We start from the raw sequence: 24,438 nt of genomic DNA, 5'->3' as shown, positions 1-24,438 counted from the left end.
CTCCTTTCTCTCTTTATTTCACTTAAGCCATTCTCTAAATTTTCATGTCATCATGTGCCATCATTACCTTATTTGAGTTTCCAGCTTTACCCTTATTTTTTGAAGTTATTTACTCTTACATCCTATGGCCTTCTTTGTTTTTTTTCAAAGGAATCCTAACCTGTTCACCATATTTACCAGAATGCCATCCCTTATTCAACTTTATGTTATTTGCAATGTTTCTTTGATCCATTACTTTTTTATTTACCAAGGGCCCCTTACAAAATTCTGGTTATTTACGGAACTGCCATTATCTTTTAATACATTCCCCTATTTGACTACCCAATTGACCCTTGAAAATTCTGGTTTATTACCAGTTTGCCCTTTGGCTTGGTTTGTATTTAAAAATGGATTTCCACCGAATTACAGCCATGCCATCCTTTTTTTTTCCAACACCGTTCCCTTTCAATAATTCTAATTCCCTTCATATCCCATACCTTTGGCATATACCCATAACCACTTTGGACGATAATGGTATTCTCTAATTTGCCATTTCTTCCTTTTTCATAACCCTTAGCACCTCTTGGAAAATTTTGGAATATTATGTTTTTGCCCTATCTCTTACATCATCTCTGTTATGTCCACGTGTACTACACGTGAGGGGGGGATTATGTACAATACACCTGCAGACATTGCAGAACGCAGAACATGTAGGAACATTGGTGCAAAACATAGAAGATCATTTTTCTCCACCATTGCTATTGGGTATCTTTTGTTATTGGGTTGAGTTTGCCGTAAGGGGGAGATTGAAGTATTGAAGAGTATTGAAGATATTTGGTTGTTGCCTATTTGAGGATTTTCAGTTGGGTTGATACGGTATTTTTTCCGCTGCCTGATTCAGTTTGTTTTTCGCTGCTTGCTGCTCTAGTTATTTCCCTTCAAGATTCTATGTCACTATGACAACCTGAGATTCATCACTGGATAGCTATTGAAGGCTATTGAAAGCTGCATTTTTTGAAAGACATTACAATCCCGGTTTGCTGATCATGTCTGTCCAAGTTTTGAAAATCTAATTTTTCAAGTTCTTGAAGGTTTATTTGGGAGCTACATTCATATGTCAAACTGAATTCTGCTGTAACTTAGTTTTTTTCCTATTTTGTTCAAGTTGGGCATTAGTACCTTGTATGCGCCAACTTGAGGGGGAGTGTTAGCATTATTATGGAGTTCTTTTTTTTATTTAGTTCAAGCTGGATTTTCCTTCTTCTCTTATTTGTACAATCCAGCTTGAGGGGGAGTGTTAGAATATGTAATCCAGAATACCGTGGGGGTATTCTGGTCCTTTTGGGGTTAGTTTATTTATTATGTTATTAGTTTATGTCGGCTATGTGGGTTTTAGTCCCACATCGCCTAGTTTAGTCTATTTGTAGTTTCCCCTCTATTATAAATAGAGGGGCTTACTTATCAATTAATTTTCAAGTATTTTACAACTTCCATCTTCTCTTCTCTCTTTTCTTCTCTCTAGAGTTACTGGTTACAGGTCCTAGGTTTTCTACAAACATTTCGATTTTTTTTTTGGGTGAATAAATAAATTCATTTACAAGATGAGAAGATACAGCAGCCCCCTAAATACGGGGGAGAAGGGAAGGAGAACAAATACAAAAGGACCATACCCTATCAGTATTATGTTATTCATTTGGACTAATGTTTTAAATGTATTGGTTAGATTTTTGGTCTTTAGTTGTTGGGTAGGTCCTTTGTCATTGGTCTATCTTATGGGTTGTCACATGTAATCTGGTTTTGCAAATACGTTATGGAATGGTAGTTCTCATGGAAAAGTGTGGCGTCTTTCTGAGGTTCAATGGTCAAACCCTGAGAATTTTCATTAGGCTAGGGCTAGTTTTTTCCTTCCTCTTTCTTCTCATCACTGCAATGCATCAGATAAGCAGTCTATCTATGTGTTCAATATCAAACTGAATATCTTCTTCACATACTTATTAATATCAATCAGACACCTGGTTATTTCAGATTCAATTTTTTTTGAACCTTTTCTTAACTTCTGATCATTTTGGATAACTCTATATCTGATTTACATTCCGGGTAATTTCTGGTTCTGGATCTGTTATCCATGGTTCGACTTAAACCCTTTTGACTTCTGATCTGTTATTTATTTTTTATCTAATTTACATTTACATGAGGTATTCTTGTTTTCTGAGTTTAGTCTTAATCTCTGGAATTTACACCAGAATTATGAGTTGATGTCAGTACATTCAGAAATTTAGGTTAACTTAATTCCGTTTTGGATTTTGGATCTCAAGAGCCATTCCAACAATGGTCAAAGATTTTCCAACATGAATATGAATCAAATCTGATATAGTTTTCTGAGAATTGTTGCTCAAGAGTTTATTATATTATGTTGGCTCATAACCATAGGTCAATCATGTTTAACCTACCTTCTTCTAAATGGAATCAATTCTTGCAGAAAAGTGAGAAAAGACATGGATGGCTTTGGGTTAATAAGAAATATGGCTTCAATAATTTATCTCCCCTCCCCCCCCCCCCCCCCAAAAAAAAAAAGGGACTTCCAAGTGGAATTGAATGGAAAAACATGATTGTGTTGGGGTAAGAACTAAGAAATACTGGCAAGCTGAGTTGAGTTCCAAATGGTTGTCGTATCTGTAATTATGCACAGGGGTCACTTATACTCACTGCATGCATGGTAGTTTCTACATATATATGTTGCACTCAATTTCAGTGGGTTTGTGTCACTTTTTCGTTTAAAATATATATTACACATAAATATCGATTTCCTGTGAAACTGCAGGCTCATGGAAACTCATTTGCCAAGAAACTGTTTTTGCTTTTTGGTGCATCGCATTCATCAGAGGTAAGTTCTGGATTCGATTAATCTTTCCTTTTACCAGACATGAAATTGTACCTTAATTTCACTTAAAACCATAGCTGGAATTTTTACTTGAATGCCATGTACTTGTTTTGAATGTTTGTGTCCCATCGCTAAATTGTTCTTGCTAACTTTTATTTGTGGGCTTATGAAGTGACCATTTGAAAGCAGAGTTTTATGTGCCTCCTAATTTGGAAATTCAGTTCTTCAGCCTATTGTTAAGTCACATTTTTGTGTAATTAAGTGCTACTTTTACCACTTTTGAAAAGGTAAAATAAAAGTGAATTGCTCAGTTTTCTGTGGTCCTTAGTTCCAGATAGTTTTGTGCTAGGTAGAATGTGATAGCAAACGTCTGTTGACTGGATTGCATAGTAACCTGACCTATCCTCTTTTCTTTTCCCAAATTAACTTAGTCTTCATAGGTATCTCACCCTACTATGTCTGAAATGTGAATTCTCTTCAACCCAAGCCAGAAGAGTTTTCTATGATGTGGCAAGGTTGGATGTTGGTCTTAACATCTTTTAACATTCATGCAGAATCAAGATAGGTCAAACAGATCAAATCAAGAAGGGCCAACTCAAAGAGCTTCAGCTTTAGCTGCACTGAACTCTGCCTTTAATCCATTTAGTGCAACCAAACCTGCAGCTTCAGCTTCCAGGCCACTGGGTGCAAGCCAAGGATCACAGAGAGCAGCTGCTGTAGCTGCTCTTTCAAATGTTCTAACTGCTGAACAGAAGAAGAAGCTCTCCTCTGATGCATCTGCTGCTCAAGGCGCTAGAAGCCCCCCAACAAACACAATTTCTGGTATGGAAAGCCTAATGATACTCTTTGTTGAGTGGAACAGATGTTATGTATAGGAAGATGAATGGTTGTTTAATGCGTCTTTTTGCTGCAAATGCCTAAAATGACCTTAAATCTTTTAACTGTACAATCTGGGTCTGCAGACATGTGATTAACTCGGTTCATAGTGTACATGAATCTTTCTCTAATATGTATAATCTTTAAGAAATTCCATGTGGAGTACGTCCTGGTTAACTTTCTTTTCTGTAATATTATGAGAGGCATTGCATTTCTTTTGGCATTTTTCTTTCTGACCAAGCTTTTCTGTGGCATTATTAGAGCCTTTGAATTTCTTTTTTGCCTTATGGTAAATAAGTTTGGGGAATTATACAAATTTGTCCTCATCTGGGAAATATCCTTGTCATCTTTAGAATTTATAGCAAATATTGTTAGATGTTCCAGTATCTTTCGACTGTTCTTTGACCGAAACAATAGGTCTCATGTTTATAGAGATTCTTAGTTTTCGAAGTGACCTGACATTATCTTTTGCAGCTGAGGTGAAAAGTGTAGATGATAATTCTGAGGTCGACGCTCAAGAAGAATCTCCAGTGAAGGAAACAGAAGAGGGAAGAACATCATCTGTGTCAGAAAGCAATGGAGAGGAGTCAGAGGTGAAGCAAAAGATACAGCAGGAGGCACCACAGGATGAAAATGGTAGTGCGACATACAGTTATGATCAAGTGAACACCAAATCCACCAACCCTGTTAGTGGAATTGATTTTAAGAAGAGAGAGGTCTGTGCTTGAATTGCTGCTATGTTGATATTCATTTTGGATCTTTCCTTTTGGCATCATTTGTTTTTTAAGGGAATCTTTGAAGAAACAAATGAAACTAGTCATATTGCATGGTCAAAAATATCCAGGACCAAATTGATTTCATCCATAGAAGGGGCGTACCCCACAAGGCTCCCGCCATTGTGGGGTCTTGGGAGGGTCATAATGTACGCAGCCTTACCCCTGCTTTCACAGAGAGGCTGTTTCCAGATGATTTCGTCTATAATATGACATTTAATTCTCCTTGTTATTCATTTTTGTTCCTTGTTTTGTTGGTCAGTCCTATCTGTCTGACGAGGAGTTCGAGACTGTATTGGAGATGACGAAAGAAGCATTCTACAGGCAGCCAAAGTGGAAGCAGAACATGCTGAAGAAGAAAGTCTTTCTCTTCTGAGTCTTACCGAGTGACTGCACAACATTTTGTTTTCCTTACAACTCTTTTTGTTTTCTCCATTTCCATAACTTGTTATTTGGTGTCCATTATCTGTCCTAGAAATGTGATTATATTAGTACAGTGTTTGTAAGTTGTTATATCTAGAAGTTGCTACTTCTGGTCATGAAGATAGCTACTGATAGTATTGTATCTGCTCTTTTGCTGCCTGCCTGAGGAATGTATTTTTTTTTTTTCCGGGAGCTGCTGATATCCCTGTGATAAGCAGGTATTGTAGTTTTAGGACAGCAACAAGCAGACAATATTCTTTCATTTGTACACAAGGGTTTTAGTATTTGATGTGCTCTGATTTCATCTTGTAGTCTGCCTAATAGAAGAATGGTGTTTACATAGTCTTTATGTATTTTACTTTGTATTTAATTTTTGGGAAGTAGTTTTCTGTCCAGGATTGTGGCCTACGTCAGCACTCCCGTGTGTCTATCTCTCTCTTCCTCAAAACAAGAGGGCAGAGGTGTCTTTTCATATGGGGAGGAGAGAGATAGATTCATGGAGCGCTGGCGTAAGCCACAGTCCCTGACAGAAAACTTTCTCCCTTATTTTTTATTCATTTGTATACTTATTGCTTTGCATGCATCTAATATATTGAAGCACAGACTACCTGTCATGAATGAGGGTTGAAAAAATTCCATCCTTCCCCACCTCCAAGAAACCCCTTGTCATTCTGTTTACATCCGTATGGAGTGATCCCTGGATACCCTTTGTGGATAGTTATAGAGTTGTATTAATTGTTCTTATTAATCCTCTTTTCTCTAAGATTATTTTGTTGATTCTTAATGGTGGTTGGGGTGTTATTTTAGTTCATGTTATATTTCCATCTGCTATTGCCAATGCTATTCTTTGAATGCCATTGAGCATATCGTCTTTTGAGGATTTTTTTGTTTTGCCTTACTATTAAATCTGGGAAATTCTCTATCAAAATAGGTAGTAAGTGGTTAATACTTCATTATAATCAGGTTTATAATGATTGTTCTCCTAGAAAACTGAGGAATTTTATATGGTATTTAAAAATCCATCCAAAATTCTGTTCTTTTCTATGGAAAGTGTTAGTCCCTAAAAAATAGTTTTAAACACAAGAAAGGTTCAAAAGGTTTATCTTGAAAAATACATTTGTTCCTAAAGATGCAAAAGAAATACATGGCAATGGCAGATGTAGAATTATCAGCAAAAGGGAAGGAATGAGACATAACCAGTGACCTGAAAAGGTCAAGCAATGGAAGAAGCCTCGAGGTATTCCGTGAGTAGCCCAAGAGGTATATTGGCCTCATCTTTTTTTTAGGGTAAAGCTGTTTGTAACCGAGGTGGTTACAACACTAGTCATAACCAGACTTTTATACCCTTTAAGAAAATGTGGTTGGTAGACTAAAGGCAAGGCTATTTTTGTAGTTTACTCTTTCCCCTTCTAAATAAGCATTTTTTATGGAATCACAGAGTCTGTTCCGGCTGTGGCGGTGGCGGTGGCGGTGGCGGTGGCAGTAGCAGTAGCAGCACAGTAAGAAAGGGACAAAGATAAAATCTTCATCGACCATGAGGGGATATTATGCAGATGGCGAGGCGACAGAGAATGGAGATCCTTCTCCAATCTTCCTTCCTAATCAGTAATGCTACGAGCTTTAATCTGATGGCTCAACTCCCATGAACAGAATCGTAGCCGTAAGTTGTAGCAGGCGTCAGCAACGCACTCCTGCAATTTGATTTGTTGGTCTCACTACCATTCCCAACCATGAGCAGCAAGGATCTCATGCACAAATCCGGATCATCAAGGCCTGAAATTGCTTGAAATCAAGCAGATTTATTGGCAAAATTCACTATGTCACCCTTGTCAGTTGCAGACGAGTAAGAAATTTAGGGCCTAAATCGGTAGCTTCTACCAGAAAGAAAGTTAAAAATGTAGGGTTAGCATCTACTTTTATCAGTCCAACGAATTCGAGAACGAAGAAGCAAATCAAGAAATCGAATTAGGGCATCAATCAAAATTCGAAACCTTTCAGTAGAAGGGGGTTAGCAGATTGGGTACAGTCGCCAGACTAGCCACTCGCCGGAGAGAAGAAGAGACGTAGTGGGAGAGAGAGAGAGAGAGAGAGCCGAAGAGGGACTCTCCGGCGTCACCTATGTTGCTCTCGAATTTGTTCAGTGGCAGCCCCCTATAAAATCAAAATCTGATATCGTTTATGGAGATGACCAGTTATGGTTCTTGTTTGCTTGATCAATCGGCAAGATGGCAAGATCAAAGTCTAAATGAAATATAGAAACCACCTGAATCTCTTAGTCTTCTTCCAATTTCTGTGTAGGTGCAGAAAAGTCAGAACAAAGATCTGAAACTGGTCAACCTTTTCTCTGTGAGAGAGAGATTTGATACTGCTACTGTCATCGCCTATGAGAGTTTTCACCAGCCCTCTAGATGCTCTTATTGCTGCCCATGTTAATGGATGTAGGCGGTTATAGGGTGAGGAAAGAAGGTGCGCGAGAAGGAGGAGGAGGAGGAGGAAGAGAGAGCGAGAGAGAGAAAAAGAAACAGAATCCACCGCCACTGAGAGTTTTTCCGCCATAGCTACCGGAGCTTAAGATGGAATGGGTCCAGCTTAATTTGATTTCCCAAACTACCCATTAAAGTTAGATAGCTATCATGACATGGGGAAGGATGAGGGATCTTTCCGAAATTACAGTTTTAGACATTTATAATGAGTGCACATCATCTTTAAGGGACATAAAATGTACGGTCTTCTTGGTTACAAGCAGAGGCACCTTTTTTTTTTAGGGAAATTTACACATACCACCTTTGAGGTTTGACGATTCAAATGCATCTTTCAGTTCTTTCATCCCATTACCGGCGTCTACATCACCGATGGAACTTCCATGGTGAAAATCGACAAATTATTTTGTCAATTATTAAGGAAATTTCATGAATCATTTAATCGTTTTATATGCAAGAAGAGCAAGGAATTAAAAATAAATCCATGGGAACCTGCCACAAGTTCCCATGAGAAATCACAGGAATTACATTATCGATTCTCTCTATCCTTAGTTAGTCCTCAAGGATTTTCCCCTTCTTTATACCAATCGAAGCATCTGGCTTTCGACCAGGAGAAGGAAGATTTTTTATCCTAAACGTAATCTCCTCCGGAGAACTTTCAAAGCCTAGGTCATTGGAAGCGAAGTGATTACAAGTCGAGAAGGACATCTTCTTCCTCTCCAGTGGTAACAACAACTTCTTCAACCCTAACGATTGAAGCAACCTAAGCTCCTGTATCTTCGTCTTCGCCGGTTGCAACTTCTGTTGCCTCTTCCTCTCCCTCCTCTTTGCGTTCTGCCTCATTACTTGCCATGATCACTGCAAAAAACAACACAGTGGAACTCGGGAAGAGAGATTCTGACTTTTGAGAGAATGAGAGATTGGGAGAGAGAATTGAAGGCAAAAGATGGGTTTTAAACCGTACAAACCCTATTCTTCCTGATAGCTACAATTATTCCTATCCTCAAAAATCCACTAATAGTTTCAATCCTACTTCCACCAACCCCTCTGTAACCTATTAAATTGGTAAAAATTGAAGACAAAAGTTATAAAACTTGAATAAGTGGAAAGAGAGAGGTGTTGGAACTGTGAAGCTTCTCAAGCACAAGGAAATAGGGAAAGTTAAGTCTTCAATGCTTCTTTGATGTTCTTTGAACCTGGTAAAAAATGGCTTTAGTGAGATTATCTGCTTTCAAACCAAACGATTTGGAGCACCATTGCGATTCGTGGAATTGATATTAAGGCATCGTCTTATTCGGCTGCCACCGTATCATTCGTCCAACCTTGTCATTGCTGCAACTCGGAATTTCAGATTTGAAATCCCTCTTGTATGGTTTTGCAATAAAACTAGAATTTTATGATGGAAAAGTGCTTAGAGATGGTTAGGTACTCATCTTCCCCAAAATCGATTGGGGAAGATGAGTTGCAGGTGTTTTTTTTTTCTTGTAAGGGCAATTCCGTCAGTTCAAGTCTAATTTTTAACAGTGTTAGTCATGAACTGAAGGAATGGACTTATTTGTTACCGTTTGCAAATCTTAGGGGGGTACGCAGAATTTTTCAAAACTGGGGTTGAAAATATCCTTTCGTCAAACCTCAGGGGTGGAAAATTTCTTAGATCTACTAGATTAAAAAAAGAATTACAAAATAAGTATACTTTAAATTTATTTTACATCTATAAAGTTATATTTTAAAAAGATTTACCCAATCCCCAAATCAGTTAGTACCATCCTGTCCAAACTATAAACTTCCTAATATACCCTTTGACTCAATTTTCTTCCTTAAAAAACACACTAAAGATAATGCTTTAACCGTTTGCATTATCCAAAAAAAAAAAAAAAATTGTAACCGTTTGCACTTTAAATAAAAAAAAATCCCCATTGTTTGCACAACTTATTGAATTCCCCTTTTAATAGAGAAACTTGCAAGATTAATAGAAGTCGGTTAGGTGCTTCCCTTTATCTCTATCTCATTATCCTTCTTTCACTCGTTAATCATCATCACTTGTCTCTATCTCGTTATCCCTCTTCCATTCGTTAATCATCTTCACTAGTCCCGGTGAGTATTGGCTCTCTCTCACTTTCTTTGTCCCTGTTGCAGATTTTTTTTTTTCCTGCACCTGGCGAACACCACTTTTGCTAGTTCTTACAAGTATCCCGCCAAATAGAAATAAGAGAGAACTCAATGAGTTGTGCAAAGTGTAAACGGTTACACTAATTTTTTTTTTTTTTTTTTTGTTGGATAATGCAAACGGTTAAAGCATTATCTTTAGTGTTTTTTTAAGGAAAAAATTGAGTCAAAGGGTATATTAGGAAGTTTATAGTTTGAGCGGGATGATAACTAACTGATTTGGGGATTGGGTAAATCTTTTTAAAACATAACTTTATGGATGTAAAACAAATTTAAAGTATACTTATTTTGTAATTTTTTTTTTAATCTAGTAGATCTAAGAAATTTTCTCTTGTTTTTATTGTAAACCAGAAAATAGAGATGTAGAAAAGCTTAGCTTATTCCCCTAATTAGCGACTTATGCATTTTATTTGTATTAAAACATGGGGAACCATGGAAACTAAGCATTAGTTTGGATCGAAGGAGTGTCATCTCATGGTTTTAGGATATTTTCTTAGTAGGTTTGCTTAATTTTGATTTTAGATCGTATTTTTTTTATTACAATAATAGGGAGAACCACGTGTCTCGCGGGAGTTGAGATATCCATACCTGCTTGGTAAAGATTTCAAATTTTTTTAATTTTATTGTGGGAGTTGATTTTGATGAAGGATATGTATCTGAAGTGTCCATAATGTCTTGAGGTGGTATCTGTGGATCGCATGGAATGATTCCGTTTTTTGCCGACGGTCCTGAGGATATGATTCGGCAAACGATAGTTTCATTCAAGGAATGCCAAAACACTTTACCAATGGCTCACACATCTATTCAGATCATGACAGAACATGAACCTACAAGGGGTAGTCTTGGTTTTATTTATAGAATCCATCTTGGCAGTATACTGTTTGCAATATCTTCTCCATCTTCTTTTCATATGCCAATCATGGGTGAAGCCTTAGCTATCAGATCAGCATTACTCAAGTCTATTTCAAAAGGTTGTGATCGAATTATCATCGAATCAAACAATATAGAAGTGATTTCTTATCTGCAACAAAACAAATCCAGTTTGATGGTCAGATCCATCCTGAAGGATGTTTTGTATATGTTACCTTGCTTTGAATCTTATAGTTTCAGTTTTGTTCCAAGGGAGCTAGGCAATATAATTGATTCCCAACCAAGGATGGCATTGTTGATAATATATATGATGGTTTGGCCCAATTCCAACCCATGGATTGAAGAGACGATATATCTTTTTCCCATGAGTTTGTCACATTAATCATCAACAAAGTCTTGTTTCTACTTTTCCAAAAAACAAAAAAAAAAATCCTTTTTTCCTAAGGTTCACTGCCAAATAAATGAAATAATTCACATCACCTTAGGGTTCACAAATACCCTCCTAAGTTATAGTATTTTCAAAAATACCCTTTTTTATTTCATTTCTTTGCCTATGAACCGGGTAACAGGAACATTCCTGCAACCCGGGTAACAATACAGTTCCGTCCATTTTCCTCTATCAGTCTACCCCCATGGTCCTCCCAAGGTGTATTGAAGGTAGGAGCTTGACTTTACTAATAAAAGCTCGTCCTTATGGTTGGTTATAAATTAATTCTAAAAGACCTGGGCAGTAAAAAAGAGAGGGGTTGAGAGTCCATGCTATGAAATATCCAGCTTGGTATTTAAAGCTTTGAATCAGAGTTTGAGTAACTTTCCTTGCTTAATTAGACTTAGATTAACCCATGTACAAACAAGTGGCAAATAGTGAAGCATTATTCTTTACTAGGCATAGTGACGTCCAGATGGATCTAGACACAAACCAATGCTTATGTGCACAAAACTAAAAAGAACGTTAAACCCCCAGTGAAATAAAAAATCGCATCCAAATCAATGCCTCTATGCACACTTTCATTGGCTACAACGCTGGTGCAGGGGCAACACGGCTAGTTAGCATTCTCTTGCCCTTTTTTATGGCAAGAGATCGTTGTCTGGTCATGTAGCGCTTGTACCAACATGGGGGCCAATAAGAATATGTGCAGGAGCATGACTAAATGAGATTTTTTAGTTCACTGTGGGTTGCATGGTAATTTTGCACAGTCCTATGTCTGGTCCCAAGAACCACACGATTTGTTAACATTCTTTTGCACATATTTTTATGGAAAAAAATTCCTACTTGGTTGCACCCCCTATGCCCTCTAATAGGACACCATGAAATGACACCCTTGCCCTCTGAGTGGATACTAAGAGGTGTTCTCCTATTGATCCAAACGCTGATGTAGAAATCATGCGACCAAGGCCTGATTTGGTATGATTTCTATTTCAATTTTGGATTGATTTCTTGAAATAGTCAACAAATAGATTTTTGGTCAAAAAATCGAAATTGTTTGATTGTATCAATATGAAATATTTCAAGAAGAAAAAAAATCCATTTGATAGTTCAAATTCTAATAATAGATTCTCTATATTTCTTTGGGAAGGATGGTGGTGGTGGCGGCGGGGTAGTGGTGGTGGTGACGTGAAAGTAGTGGGGGTGGTGGTGGTGGCTGTTGCGTCAAGAAATCGCCTGGCGGTCCCTTCGAGCGCCGCAACCTGCAAAATGACCTGAGTGACAAGGGAGAACCGATGTGGTTCCAACCTAGGACTCTCCAATGCCTAAGTTAGATCTCTCTGAGCAAATAGATGAATAGTTAGAATTCAAGATGCCTTAATGGGATAGAGTACCTTTGTATTTATAATGGAGTAAGGTGGTGTGGAGAGTCCCAGTTGGTGACGAGTAGTCCTTGTAGTAGATATACGTTCCTAGGTAGTAGGGTTCCTCTCTTGATTGGTTGCTCTCCTACGGGAGATAGAGTCCCAGTACGGAGGATGTTCCTGGTAGATAGACATTCATGCGTCTTTGTGTGTTGGATAAGGTCCTTGGTACATGAGTCCATCTGGAACTATGCCTCTGGTTAGTAGTACCCTCTACCCATGAGATGATGTATATCTTGTGTTGACGGTAGTAGCCTGTGTGCAGTACCTGGACTTGGTTCTTGGACTTCTTTATTGGTCCTTTGTCTTCCAGGGCAATCAAGTGAGATGTAAGGTGGCCGGGCTTGGGATGGCCTTCCCACTTGGGCCGGAACATGTGGCAGCTCACGATTGATTGGTGTAATTTTGGATTTATCAGTGACGATGGCAATGGTGGTGGTGGCAGCGGTAGTGGTGGCAACGGCAGTGGTGGCGGTGGTGGTGATGGCAGGGTAGTGGTGGTGGTGGTGGTAGCGGGGTAGTGGTGGTGGTGGTAACAGGGTAGTAGTGGTGGTAATGGTGGTGGTGGTGGTGGCAATGGTGGGAGTGGGGTGGTGATGGTGAGACCATTAGGAGAAGAAGGGTGGTGCTTTATTTTTAACATAAAATTACTACTTTGCCCCTGAAATTAACCATGTGTTCATTCAAGAGCAAGAGTGCTAAATCAAATGAAATAGAAATTTTGAAACAACTCCTCAGCTATTTCAGAATTTCTATTTCACTGAAATAAGATGCAAAAAACAAACCAAATAATTTCAAAAATAAAAATAACCACCTGAAATTGAAATAGAAATAATACCAAATCAGGCCCAAGTAGAGATCTCTTGCCCTATTTTTATAATCAAATTTGAGCGAAGTAGATAATATCCGAGTTGAAATATCTGTAACCGCATACAATTAACTTTTGAATAAATTCAGACAAGTGTTTATAAAACCAAAACCTTTAAATACAAAATATCGTAAAAGGATACAATACGGACTCTGGACTATCCATTTACGTTCCTATTGCACCCTGCCACCCACACATGACACGTCGTCTCCTCTTTTGAGTTTTGGCTTTCTTGTTTGACTTTTCCGACCATAGAACCAATGCCACAAAACTTTTATCTAATCCGGCAATCCAAGATCCCGAATCTCCACTCATAAAAATAAAAAAGCTGACCTGTCAATTAATTGGACATGGACCGACCCTCTACTCTGCAACTCTTTCGTCCTCCTTCACTCCATCACCAACACTCCGCGCACGTACTAAATACTAAACTTCTACACCAAAGTTTCAACCCTGCACCCACCAACCCCATATAAACGACCAACCCAATAAAACCTCTCTCTCTTCTCTCTCTTCTCTCTCTCTCTATCTGAAGCTCGGTCTGAGCGAAAGAGAGAGTCGGAGAAGAACAAATACAAGGCCATGGCGATCGCTGCCACTTTCAGTTCGTCGACATGCTCTATTTCCCTTCCCAAGCTCAACTACCACTGCTCTTCATCTGCTTGTTCTTCCTCCCTCCGCCTCTTCGCCCCTTTCAAACCTTCCAATTCCGCCTCATCGTTGACATGGCAGGCAAAGCGGAGACGGAAGCCGATGATTGTTCTTTCCTCCGGTGGAGACGGTAGCAGTGGTGGAAATGGCGGGGACTACAGTAGTGGCGGAGGTGGAGATGGTGGTGAAGGGGATGATGCCGGAGATAAGAACAAGGAGGAGGCTGTCCTTGCGCTTGCGGAGGTAGGCAGGTCTATGGATAGTATGCCTTCGGATCTAGCTTCGGCGATTGAGTCTGGGAGGATTCCTGGATCGATTGTGTACCGATATTTTGAATTGGAGAAGTCGCCGCTTTTCCGGTGGTTGCTTCAGTTCGGAGGCTTCAAGGAACGGCTCCTGGCTGATGATCTCTTCTTGGCTAAAGTTTCTATGGAATGCGGCGTTGGTATCTTCACTAAGGTATGATTGCTTTTCGTTTCTCTGCTGACATTGTTTCTATTTTACTAGTATTTATGTGTTTATGAACTGTTAATGGATCATTGTTTGATTCATTGGTTCCGATTCTTTCTTGGTGAATTTTCAGAAGATCTCAGTGTTTGATTAAAATGCCATTAGGATGTATTTTTTAAATGGCTTGAATTCTCATTTATATGATTAGATGGATTAATTAGGGGAGGTTGCGGTTTTGAATCCGGATCCTCTCCCCGTTCGTGGAGACTAAACTCTTTACCTACATTGTATTGCTTCCATGTGTCCTATAGAGGACATTACTCTGTTATCTGGACTCACGGTTTTTGCAGATGGAATTAGCTTGGACGGTTACATAAACTTAATTGTCCTAAAAATAGATCTGATAAAGTTTGAAAGTTGAAATTAATCGTACAGACAATATCTTGACTGTGTTGGGTTTTCCAAAGTTGCTACATTTACAGCTCTTATCAATATCAGACAGCCTAGAAGTCTTTTGAACCCCCACCCTTTTATTACAAATATCTTCATTGTTCTTTGATGAAGGATTTGACGCTTTCAATCATTTATAGTATTACCTTTCCTAGGAATAATACCTTGTGTCGTAGTATGATCATGTCTTTAACCTGCTCATGCTCTATAATTGGGTTTCCAACCATGCTTTCTGTCATCGAGCTCTTCTTTTTTTTAGCCTCCCAAATTATATTTTGGTGGATTGTATTATTTGTCAATTGTGTATTAATCTGTTGGCTCTACTTCTGACAGACTGCTGCAGAGTGGGAACGAAGGAGAGAGAATTTTTTCAAGGAGCTGGATTTTGTTTTGGCTGATGTGGTAAGTCCCACCCTCTAGGGAATGTACAAAAGAAAATATTGAACTACTTCCCCCCCCCCCCCCCCTGTGTTTGGCCTTGATACAGAGGGAGCTCGGACTGCAAATGGTTAAAACACTCACTCAAAACTTGATCAGCGGCTGGTCAGATAATTCTCACTATAACCAGTCCCTGAAAGAATGTTAATTGAGGCAAAAGATGTCAACAATGTCATTGACTTCACTGTCAAGTGCTTTGCTTTGGATGTTAAATATACTATATTAAAGTGTTGCCCTGTGGTTTCAAAAGGTAAGTGATTTGAGCTCAGAGAAAGTTCTACAGCCTTATATACCCAGTCTTAATGTGTAATGTCTTTGATCAAATTTGTGTATAGATGGAACTAGGGGCATGGAGCTTGATAGGGAATTCAATTATTTGTTCTTGTTAAACTTGCTTGAATTTGTCAATTTAAAACTGGCTTCTTTTACAACAGTATTCCAGGTCTATGGTTCGGATTCTCTTAGTTGAGAAACAATTTGACAAGTATCTCATATTATAGCTTGACCAGTATATCATATGATTTGACCTCTGTTATGAAATAGTAAAGATGGTTCCACCGCAGTTTCCCATGCTGCCCCTGTGGAGAACCCTGGTGCTTTGGGAGTTTGTAAAGCCTTCAACTAAGCAAATCACCGAGTGAGACGTGAGCTGGAGCATCAGTGGAAAGAAAGGAAGAGTGATGTTTGTTAAGGAAGGCCAGTTATGTCGGGGATAAAGAAGATATTAGGGAAGATCACACACAAGTCTGAGTAGCTGAGTGTTACAGAAAGTCGCTCCCCTGTTAAGTAAAAACTGATTGCCTCCGATTGCCTTCAGGGAGTGATCAGTTTAGGTTCCTAACTGATTTCTTTAAATGCCTATTTTTGTTGGGAGCACGAAAGTCTTGGCAGTCTCATTGGGAGCGAGAAGTCTTGGCATTCAAAATTCCTGGTGAGATAGTGTAGGCATATTCGTTCCCCAGTGCACTATAAGCTTAGGGGAATAAGCATAGCTCCAAGGACTGGGCAAATCCCGTGTGTACTTTTCTGTAGCCTTGAAACCTAGCCCGAGTGGGTGAGGAAGCTTCCTTGCCTCTGCTTTGGTTGAAGTCTTAGTTGTGCAACCGGCAAACTGCCAGTAAATTCCTAACAAAGACAGGAATAGGATAAGGGCATACTGACATCTTGAATGCACAAGCTTCTTGGCAAACAATGTATGTGGTAGGACACACTATTCTAAGCCCTGAGTCATAGTAGTATAGTACTCAGACAACTCCCTGTTCCTGGCTCACAGCTACCTCCCTAAACCTTAATGCTGGTGCTAGGTTCTCTGCTAGGAATCTGTTGCCAAGCAGAGAACAGCATACTTTCTTTTTCAAATGGTGCAGAAGTTGTAGTGTATAGCTGAAATGTATGTCTATAAAACATATGATTCAAAAATATTGGAGATGCTGCCCAAATGAAACAAAACCAAAAAGTGTATATATGTTGACACGTTTTACATATTTTCCCAATAAATGGAAATTATGGAAGACCAGTTGTACCTGAAACGAAGTCAATTAGTTGCAATGTTTATACAGATAGATTTCCCACCCACTCCCCTCTCCCCCCAAAAAAAAATTAAAAAAGTGAGTTCGCCACGGGTAGTGGTAGTGTATCTGGGCTATTGATCCTGGAGAAGGAGGCTGTGCCGGGTAAGGGATGATAGAATAGCAAGCAGGGTCACTTCCACAACCAAAGGAAAAGACCCTTCTGGTGATCTGTAGCGCAGCAGCCAACCGCCTATTCTAGTAACATAACTTACTGGCATTCAAGCAAGTGCAAGTGTGGGTACAGATTTCGTGCTGGATCCGAATATGGGGGACCGAAGCGTGGAAAGAAGTATCTAAAAGACTTCACCTGACGTGGTCGGGTTTTTTTGGAGATGTGGGTCCTTCGCTTGGCTTTTGGCGTAGCAGTTCTCCAGATTCATGCTTTGCTTATGGTGGTGCTGGCGATATTAATGACTGGGACACCAAGGGACTAGCACCCACTTCCCTGAAATTGATTTATCAATTCGAGCAACTTGCACTACTTTTGATTCTCACCCACCTAGCTTAGAAAACCCCTAAACTAGGTTAGCAGCATAGAAAACGGAAGTGCACTCTAGCAGCAAAGAAAACTACATTCCGCTAACGCTGCTGGCCTAGCGAATCGAAGTTATCTTCCAGTCCACCCAGTTCAGTGCAAAAAACAAACTGGAATCACGCAACGCACACTGCTGGTGTGCTTCCTGCCCTCGAGGAAAGTGGAGGCACGGTCATGGGGTTAGTGTCTGTATATCATGAAAGATCCATAGATACCTTAAACTCCACAAACCCCAACATTGCAAAGCAGTGCATTGACTGCATTCTCCAGGGCATCAAACTGCTGGGTGCATGCATCACTCTCCTCGTTGCAAAAACATTGCACACTTCTACATGCCATATGAGGGTCCTTTTCCTTATGCGGTCCACAGTATATACCTGAACAAGGGCTGGTACTGAGTAAGATGCTTAAACTCTTGGTAATGTTTGTTTTCCCAGTGTCCCAAAAAGTGTATTCTCTCCCACCTTCTTTATTAGTCACCTCTAGTATTAGGCCACCAAGAAACCCCCATTTGCACTTTAATTAGAAGATCCTTGCATCCCTCACAGCACTTGAGAGCCTATGGGGGGACTGAACAGAACCTGGCATCTGTTTCCTCTGGAAAACATTCTTATTCCATATCTCCTAAAAATTGGCTTACAGTAACAGTTTTGATGGGGACCAATCCAGACAACATTATAGCCTTAAAATAGGTCATATAACATATTGGAAGGATGGTTGTTAGAAAATTAAAGTGTCAAAGAGTCAAAGACACACTTTGATGTGATCTAGCCCCATTAGGCACCTACCCAATTATCATGCCAAACTCTTTTCCTTTGATAAGAACTTACCTGAGGCATCTATCACCAATATGAAAAGAACAACTTAGAAGAATATTGACTTTAGAAACCTTCTAGAACTGTGGATGCAGTCTTAGGATGCACCATTCACAATTAACAGGAAAAGAGCAACACATGTCATAATTCTTTGCCATCTTCTTGAAGACCCATCTTTTTTGATAAACCTTTCAAGATAACTTCCCTCTACTAGCTTATGAATCTTCTCCATGTCAATCTTGCATCTTAGTCATCCCCCTCACCCATTTTATAAGATTCAATGGACACTCTAAACAGCTCTAGTTTTATCTCACCTTAGTATTTTGTATACTGTAACCATACATCGTAATTATCCATCTCTTTATATCATATAGTCCACTCTATGCTCTCACTTTCTGAAGCGTCACTTCCCAAATGACAAGATGAATCCTGTTCTCCTGTACTAATTGTAATGTTTATACTCGTTTTTGTCCCACCTGGCATGGGAATATTGTCTTCTTTGTTAAAGAACTGGGTGCTACTTCACTGGGTTGCCAAATGTTGGCCCTTGGCAGTGGTGGCAATGCAGGGTGTTGCTCACAAGGGATGCCTTTACCCATGCTTGAAACAATTATCAGGATTCATTTGAAAGAATGTGGCAAAAATATTAGACCAGTGCAATACAAATTCTTGACGGCACATGATCTAGAACTGGTTAACGTTCTGCTGCAGTTTGTAGCTGCATGCCTTCCTTGTGTGAACATGTTTGACTTCGTAACTAGGAGAAATCTCTTTCCTCACTTCCTAGTTACTAGTGATATTGAAGTGTTTGTTGGATATTCCAGTCTTATTCTATCATCCAACTTTCCAGGATAGTTTGAGGGGTGTTAGATTTTACCCTATGTAAGTGATGACATATCTAATCAAAGTTTTTTTCACAGGATTATTTACTATTAGAAGCATCTTGCCAGGTTGCACTTGAAGTTTTTTTTTTTCCCTTCTTTTTCATTAGTTGGGAGCCATGTACTGTTCTAATCTCCTAGATTATATATCTTGCTAACACATTCCAATTCTTAGTTCATGGCCATCATTGCAGATTTTATGCTTGTTTGGCTTCCTGCTCCTACTGTCTCTCTACGACCACCACTTGCAGTCGGTGCTGGACCTATCGCTAAGTTCTTCCGTGGCTGCCCTGATAATGCCTTTCAGGTTGGTTTCATAGGTTATTGAATTTGAAATAGTGTTTGATGTAATATTTTATAAAAAGATGTTTCTATAAAATGTCCACAGTTACTGATTTTCCTTCTGAATCCTGTTTTAAGGTTGCATTGGCTGGATCATCCTATTCACTTTTACAAAGAGTAGGTGCTATAATGGTAAGTGGAATAGTTATGTACTCACTTTGCATCTCAAATGTTTGATCAAAATAATTTTGCAATACATTTAGTAAATGCATGTACTTCATGGAGTGGTTTTGTTACGCAGCGTAACGGGGCCAAGCTTTTTGCAGTTGGGACCAGTGCATCTTTGGTAGGTCAATCTTTTCTTTCCTTCGGAGGCTTGTGATTTATGTTAAGCCTTTTATGTAGTTGTATGTGGTCTATCTTTACAAATTGCTATGCAGATAGGTATGCTGTTATGATTAGGAACCTTTGATCGACATTTTTTTTAGGGGGTGGGTGGTTGCTGAATGTTACATCTTTAAAACAAGAAATGAAAATATAGTTCTGTTGTTGATCAAGTGTTGTTGTTGCTGATCAACATCAAACAAACGAACAAAAACAGATAAAAACTCCCCCTTCCCAAATACCAAGACACAGTAGATGTAGTTTTAGAATCCTCCGAGCAGTTCACAAAGAAGGCTTCTGCAAGACAGCAAGGGTTGGCCTGAAGACAAGAGGCTTGTAAGTGATTAAAAATGAAATTGATTTGCAAAGCAAACTAACACCTCTACTTTATACATTGATTTTGTCCATTACGGATTCCACTCTAAACATATCACAGTTTGTATATTCTCTCCAGTATAAACTTCCTGTGATGATCATCTTATAAACATCTAACTATATGTTCATTCTTATTGTTTTATTCCCTCCACTTAGGATTCTGTTCTAAGTATTATTATCATCTCTTGCTACTTAAAGTCCTAAATGAGAGCTTCATTTGCAATTTGTTGGCAACTTGGCATGTAAATATAGTTCACTTTTTCTTCCAGGTTGGTACAGGTATAACCAATGCCTTGATTAGTGCAAGAAAGGCAGTGGACAAGGATTTTGCTGGTGAAGCTGAAGATGTTCCTGTATTATCAACCAGTGTTGCGTATGGTGTGTACATGGCAGTGTCTAGCAATCTTAGGTATGTGGATACTTAAAGAAGTCAGTGTTTGGGCTACTGCTTTGTGCGATCACCTTTCTCTTTATTTGCATTGGTAACAAGAAAAGAACTTAACTACGATGTGTATTTATGTATAAAATCTTTGCAATCGTTGTTTCGTTTTCTCTTTATTTTCATTGCACCTTTTGATGATATTAACCTTTCAGTATAATGCTTACTTTGAAATTCAGTATTATCCTAATAATTTGAAAATCTGCCAGAAGGCCAGGGATCACAAATGATTTGATTGTTGTTACTTGGGCTGGGCAAAAGAAACTCAATGGTTTGTTGGGCTTGTGCTAGTGTTAAGGCAAAAGAAACTCAATGGTTTGTGCCAGTGATAAGTTGTGAACTTGCAACAGAATATAAGTGTTAGTAGGGTGTCGATAAGAATCAATTAAAGTGTAAAATCTAGCTTGCTCAACTGCAATTTTTGGGTATCAGGACATACCTAGAATGAAGAGTTATAATTAATTATCTTATTATTCTCATTAATTTCCACTTTTCTATGAAACAAGACAGACAACCATCACCTCATTGTAAATAATTTGTAGTCAATCTTTTATTGTTATTAATAATCTTTATTGCCCTCCTATTTTCTGGGCATTCTCGCATTTACCAAGGACCACTGTAGACTGTATTATCACATATTCTTGAAATACAGAAGCAGTAGAAGAATCAGTAACACCAGTCTTCTTTTCTTTTTTTTTTTTCCCCCTCAAATAGTTAGATATGATACATGCAATAGTAGTTTTTTTTTTGTTTTTGTTTTTTTGAACATCAATTTTTACTTAATGATCCTGAGAGGGGGTTGCAAATGGTACATCAATTACTAGTGCAAGAACAGTAACAATAGAGGGACAAAGATATCATCACATGATTACACAATGGGATAAGGTCCTACGGGATGATCCCTAATGTAATGTTTGGAAGTCAAGAAAATAAAAGAAAAGAACAGAAATAACATAATAAGACAAAAAACATGATGACACAATCATTGAAATATGTCTCTCTCTCTCTCTCTCTCTCTCTCTCTCTTTCTCTTTGAAATTTAAATTTTTAATAATTTTTCTTTTCTTTTCTTGCCTTCCAAACATAGCTAGGAGCTCTCTCTAGCAAGCTCATTTACTATGGTATTACTATATATTAGTCCTTCACCAGAATAATAAGATATCAGAACTTAGAGCTGTCTGATTGGACCGTACATGGTTAAGTCAGTGTACAAACCCAGTCAGGTCCAAGACAAGCCTACGGTTTCAGGCCCAATCCAGCCATGTATATTATAGCCCTTTTAGTATATTGATTAGTCTACAATTCTAGGTTACAAAAATTTGGTCAGAATGTGAGTTAGGAAATTTGAACAATTCCCAGCTTTATGGTGAGTGAAGAAGGTTCAGTGAAGAGAGAATTCTGGGATTAAGGTTGTTACAATAGTCAGTATGGGAGGTTCCAGACATCACATCACCCTATACAAATAGGTGTTTTCTTTTTTTTTTTTTTGGACTTGGGGGGTTGTTGGGGGGGGGGGGGAGGAGATGCTTGGAACAAAGATTATCTGGTCAACATACATTCATCAATGGGCTTGACTAACAATATATTCTTTGTTCAACAGGTACCAAATACTGGCTGGTGTAATTGAACAACGGATTTTGGAACCAATGCTACACCAACATAAGGTTGTATTGAGTGCACTCTGCTTTGCTGTTCGGACAGGCAACACATTCTTAGGGTCATTGATGTGAGTTTCTTGAACTGTGTTTTTTAGAGTTCTACCATTATAAATCCCATTGCCTTCTGTTGTTCAGTACTAATATTGGAGATATATGTTGTTTGAACAGGTGGGTGGATTACGCTCGTTGGGTGGGTATTCAAAAGATACGTGAATAGAGCAGACTGGAGTATTACAGGTTCTTAAATGTAGGTTTCCTTAAAAAGGAAAAAAAAGGGATATAGTTTTCAGGTTTTCTCTTTTTCTTTATCAAATTATCTATCTATTGAAATCGGTTTTTCAAGAAATTTCTTAAGAGACTCGATTATGATTGTTGGAGCTGCTGGTCTCCCATGCATGTAATGTTGTTTCCTACAAGGGACTCATGGGAACAGGTATAAAGATCTTAATATGAAAGATCATGGTTTCTGGGAATTTCTTTCAGAATTGCATCCATTTTTCTGGGAAGTCCCTATAAAGTCATCTCTTTTTTAGGTTAGGTTCCATTCTTATCTCTATCAGGTGCATCTGAACTGCCAGTAGAGAGAGATTTATGAGCTGATCTCGCCATTGCTAGTAAGCTGTAAATTGCTACGGAAGGGGTGGATATGGAGTCTTTTTCACCCTAGCCCTGGTAGAATTTCTCCCGATGCATAATCACCCTCCCCGGAAAGCTCAAGTCCCAAATTCCAGTCCACCATCCCCAGGAAATCTTTGGAAGCCCCAAGCCCCCGTTCTTTAAATTTAACTGTGATGTCTCAAAATTCTCAGATTGTTCGACCCACGGGATGGATATCAGTAACAGGGACCATGAAGGCAATCCAGTCTTTGCAAAATCTGAATTTTCCAGATCCAAGGATATTGGTGTGGGCGAGGCTTTAGTGATATGAAGTGGTTTGCTTGAAGCCGCCGTGGCAATGGGTCTTGATTATCTGGAAGTGGAATTGGATAGTAAAGAGAGCATTGGATCCGAAGAGACTAGCGCCCCTTTCCTTGCAGCCGGTGATTTCAGATACCATTCACATTGCAACATACTTTTTGGCTAGTAAGTTTTCTTATATTTCTCGGGAAAATCGAACTTAGTTGCAGTTTTTGGAAGGCAGTAAGTTTTCTTATATGTCTATGCGGTGTATGACAGTAACCGATTTTCAATTTTTCACTGGTTGGAAGAATTATGTAACCCACCAACCAGGTTTCTTGCACCTGTTAATCAATAGATTAATCTTCCAAAAAAAAACAAAAATTGCACTGCAAAGTGGACAAACGTGTAGGTTGGGGGATTGGGCTCCTCTCCAGCGCACTTGTGCGCCGGACAGTATCCAGCGCACATCATACGGGTGGGGGGCTTTGATCCACACCACCGCATGCATCTCGGTGCAGTGACGTGTGGATCAAGGCCTCCCCAGTCAGATGATGTGCACTGGACATCGTCCCGCACAAGAGAGGAGCTCAATCCGTAGGTTGGGTAGCTATATAAGTTTTCATGAATTTTCTATGTATTTTTCCAATAAATACTTAAAGTATTTACGAGTATGTATTGACTGCTTCTCTCTTAGGCAGTCTCCTCTCTTCTTTTCCCTCAATCTCTTTATCTATTCTCTCCTCTCTTCTGTTCCAGTTAGTGGTTACAGATCGTGATTTGTTAAGAAAATTGTTAGCATCCAAAATTTCAGACGAGTTGGCTGCAGATCATCAGAGTAATCAGGTTCAGAAGCTCTTGGCATCGGAGAGTGGATTAAACAATCTGGATTGGAATGGTTGATTCGACTGACCCCGATCGATTCCCTCTGGTTCAGAATGCCCTATTGTGGATCTGCCTATCCGAGCTGATCCTGTATATAAACCCACTTCAAGCCTGTTGAAATCACTAATAACATTATTATAGCCATGAAACTTTTGAGTTCAGATCTGCTACCCACATGGTGACCGATGGGGACAAATCTGAACCCTCTAGGGGTGCAGAGCCACCTCCCTCATCTTTTTCTTCTCTCCCTTCTCTTCACGTCTCTTTTTCTAATTGCATAAAAGAACATCTCTACAAAAGACGTAACCTAAAAACCCCCTATGATAGAAACTTTCATTGCCTTTCTCCCCACACTAACAACATCCACAATGCACCCTTACAAGTATGAAAACAAAACGTCCAGCCAAAATTGCAAGTGCACTGCATAATTAACCATGAGTTTTAGGACCAATGATCAACCAAAATTATTTGAAACTTATTTCAAATGCTAATATTTAATATTACCGAGGTCTCGGATTCCGATCGATCATTATTCAATAACTCACAAACTTGAATATTCA

General features: G+C 39.0%; 2 protein-coding genes across 2 annotated transcripts; both read left to right on the top strand.

Annotated features, from left to right (window-relative positions):
• Positions 1-2,677: 2,677 nt before the first annotated feature.
• On the top strand, positions 2,678-5,236 carry LOC122641365 (villin-2-like). Its single transcript, XM_043834576.1, has 4 exons — positions 2,678-2,863; positions 3,415-3,682; positions 4,211-4,452; positions 4,772-5,236. Exons 1-4 carry the CDS (start codon positions 2,693-2,695, stop codon positions 4,883-4,885), a joined length of 795 nt encoding a protein of 264 aa, XP_043690511.1. The 5' UTR covers positions 2,678-2,692; the 3' UTR covers positions 4,886-5,236.
• Positions 5,237-13,667: 8,431 nt separating this feature from the next.
• Positions 13,668-22,590, top strand: LOC122642888 (protein RETICULATA-RELATED 4, chloroplastic-like). Its single transcript, XM_043836502.1, has 9 exons — positions 13,668-14,277; positions 15,052-15,120; positions 19,134-19,265; positions 19,379-19,432; positions 19,542-19,586; positions 20,269-20,408; positions 22,039-22,164; positions 22,265-22,347; positions 22,380-22,590. The coding sequence occupies exons 1-8, from the start codon at positions 13,750-13,752 to the stop codon at positions 22,311-22,313; spliced, it is 1,143 nt and encodes a 380-aa protein (XP_043692437.1). The 5' UTR covers positions 13,668-13,749; the 3' UTR covers positions 22,314-22,347; positions 22,380-22,590.
• The last annotated feature ends 1,848 nt before the right edge of the window (positions 22,591-24,438 follow it).

Source organism: Telopea speciosissima, chromosome 10 (assembly GCF_018873765.1).
Source record: "Telopea speciosissima isolate NSW1024214 ecotype Mountain lineage chromosome 10, Tspe_v1, whole genome shotgun sequence".
Taxonomy (NCBI): domain Eukaryota; kingdom Viridiplantae; phylum Streptophyta; class Magnoliopsida; order Proteales; family Proteaceae; genus Telopea; species Telopea speciosissima.
The sequence above is the reverse complement of the archived record's forward strand: the minus strand, read 5'-3'. Positions and strand labels throughout refer to the sequence as shown.

Bases quoted from the DNA above. Each gene is read 5' to 3' on its own strand.
- LOC122641365 (XM_043834576.1), top strand. From the start codon at position 2,693: ATGGTAGTTTCTACATATATATGTTGCACTCAATTTCAGTGGGTTTGT. The intron at 2,864-3,414 runs GTAAGTTCTGGA...ACATTCATGCAG, and splicing joins GTGCATCGCATTCATCAGAG to AATCAAGATAGGTCAAACAG. The intron at 3,683-4,210 runs GTATGGAAAGCC...TATCTTTTGCAG, and splicing joins CCCAACAAACACAATTTCTG to CTGAGGTGAAAAGTGTAGAT.
- LOC122642888 (XM_043836502.1), top strand. From the start codon at position 13,750: ATGGCGATCGCTGCCACTTTCAGTTCGTCGACATGCTCTATTTCCCTT. The intron at 15,121-19,133 runs GTAAGTCCCACC...TCCAATTCTTAG, and splicing joins ATTTTGTTTTGGCTGATGTG to TTCATGGCCATCATTGCAGA. The intron at 22,165-22,264 runs GTGAGTTTCTTG...TTGTTTGAACAG, and splicing joins ACATTCTTAGGGTCATTGAT to GTGGGTGGATTACGCTCGTT.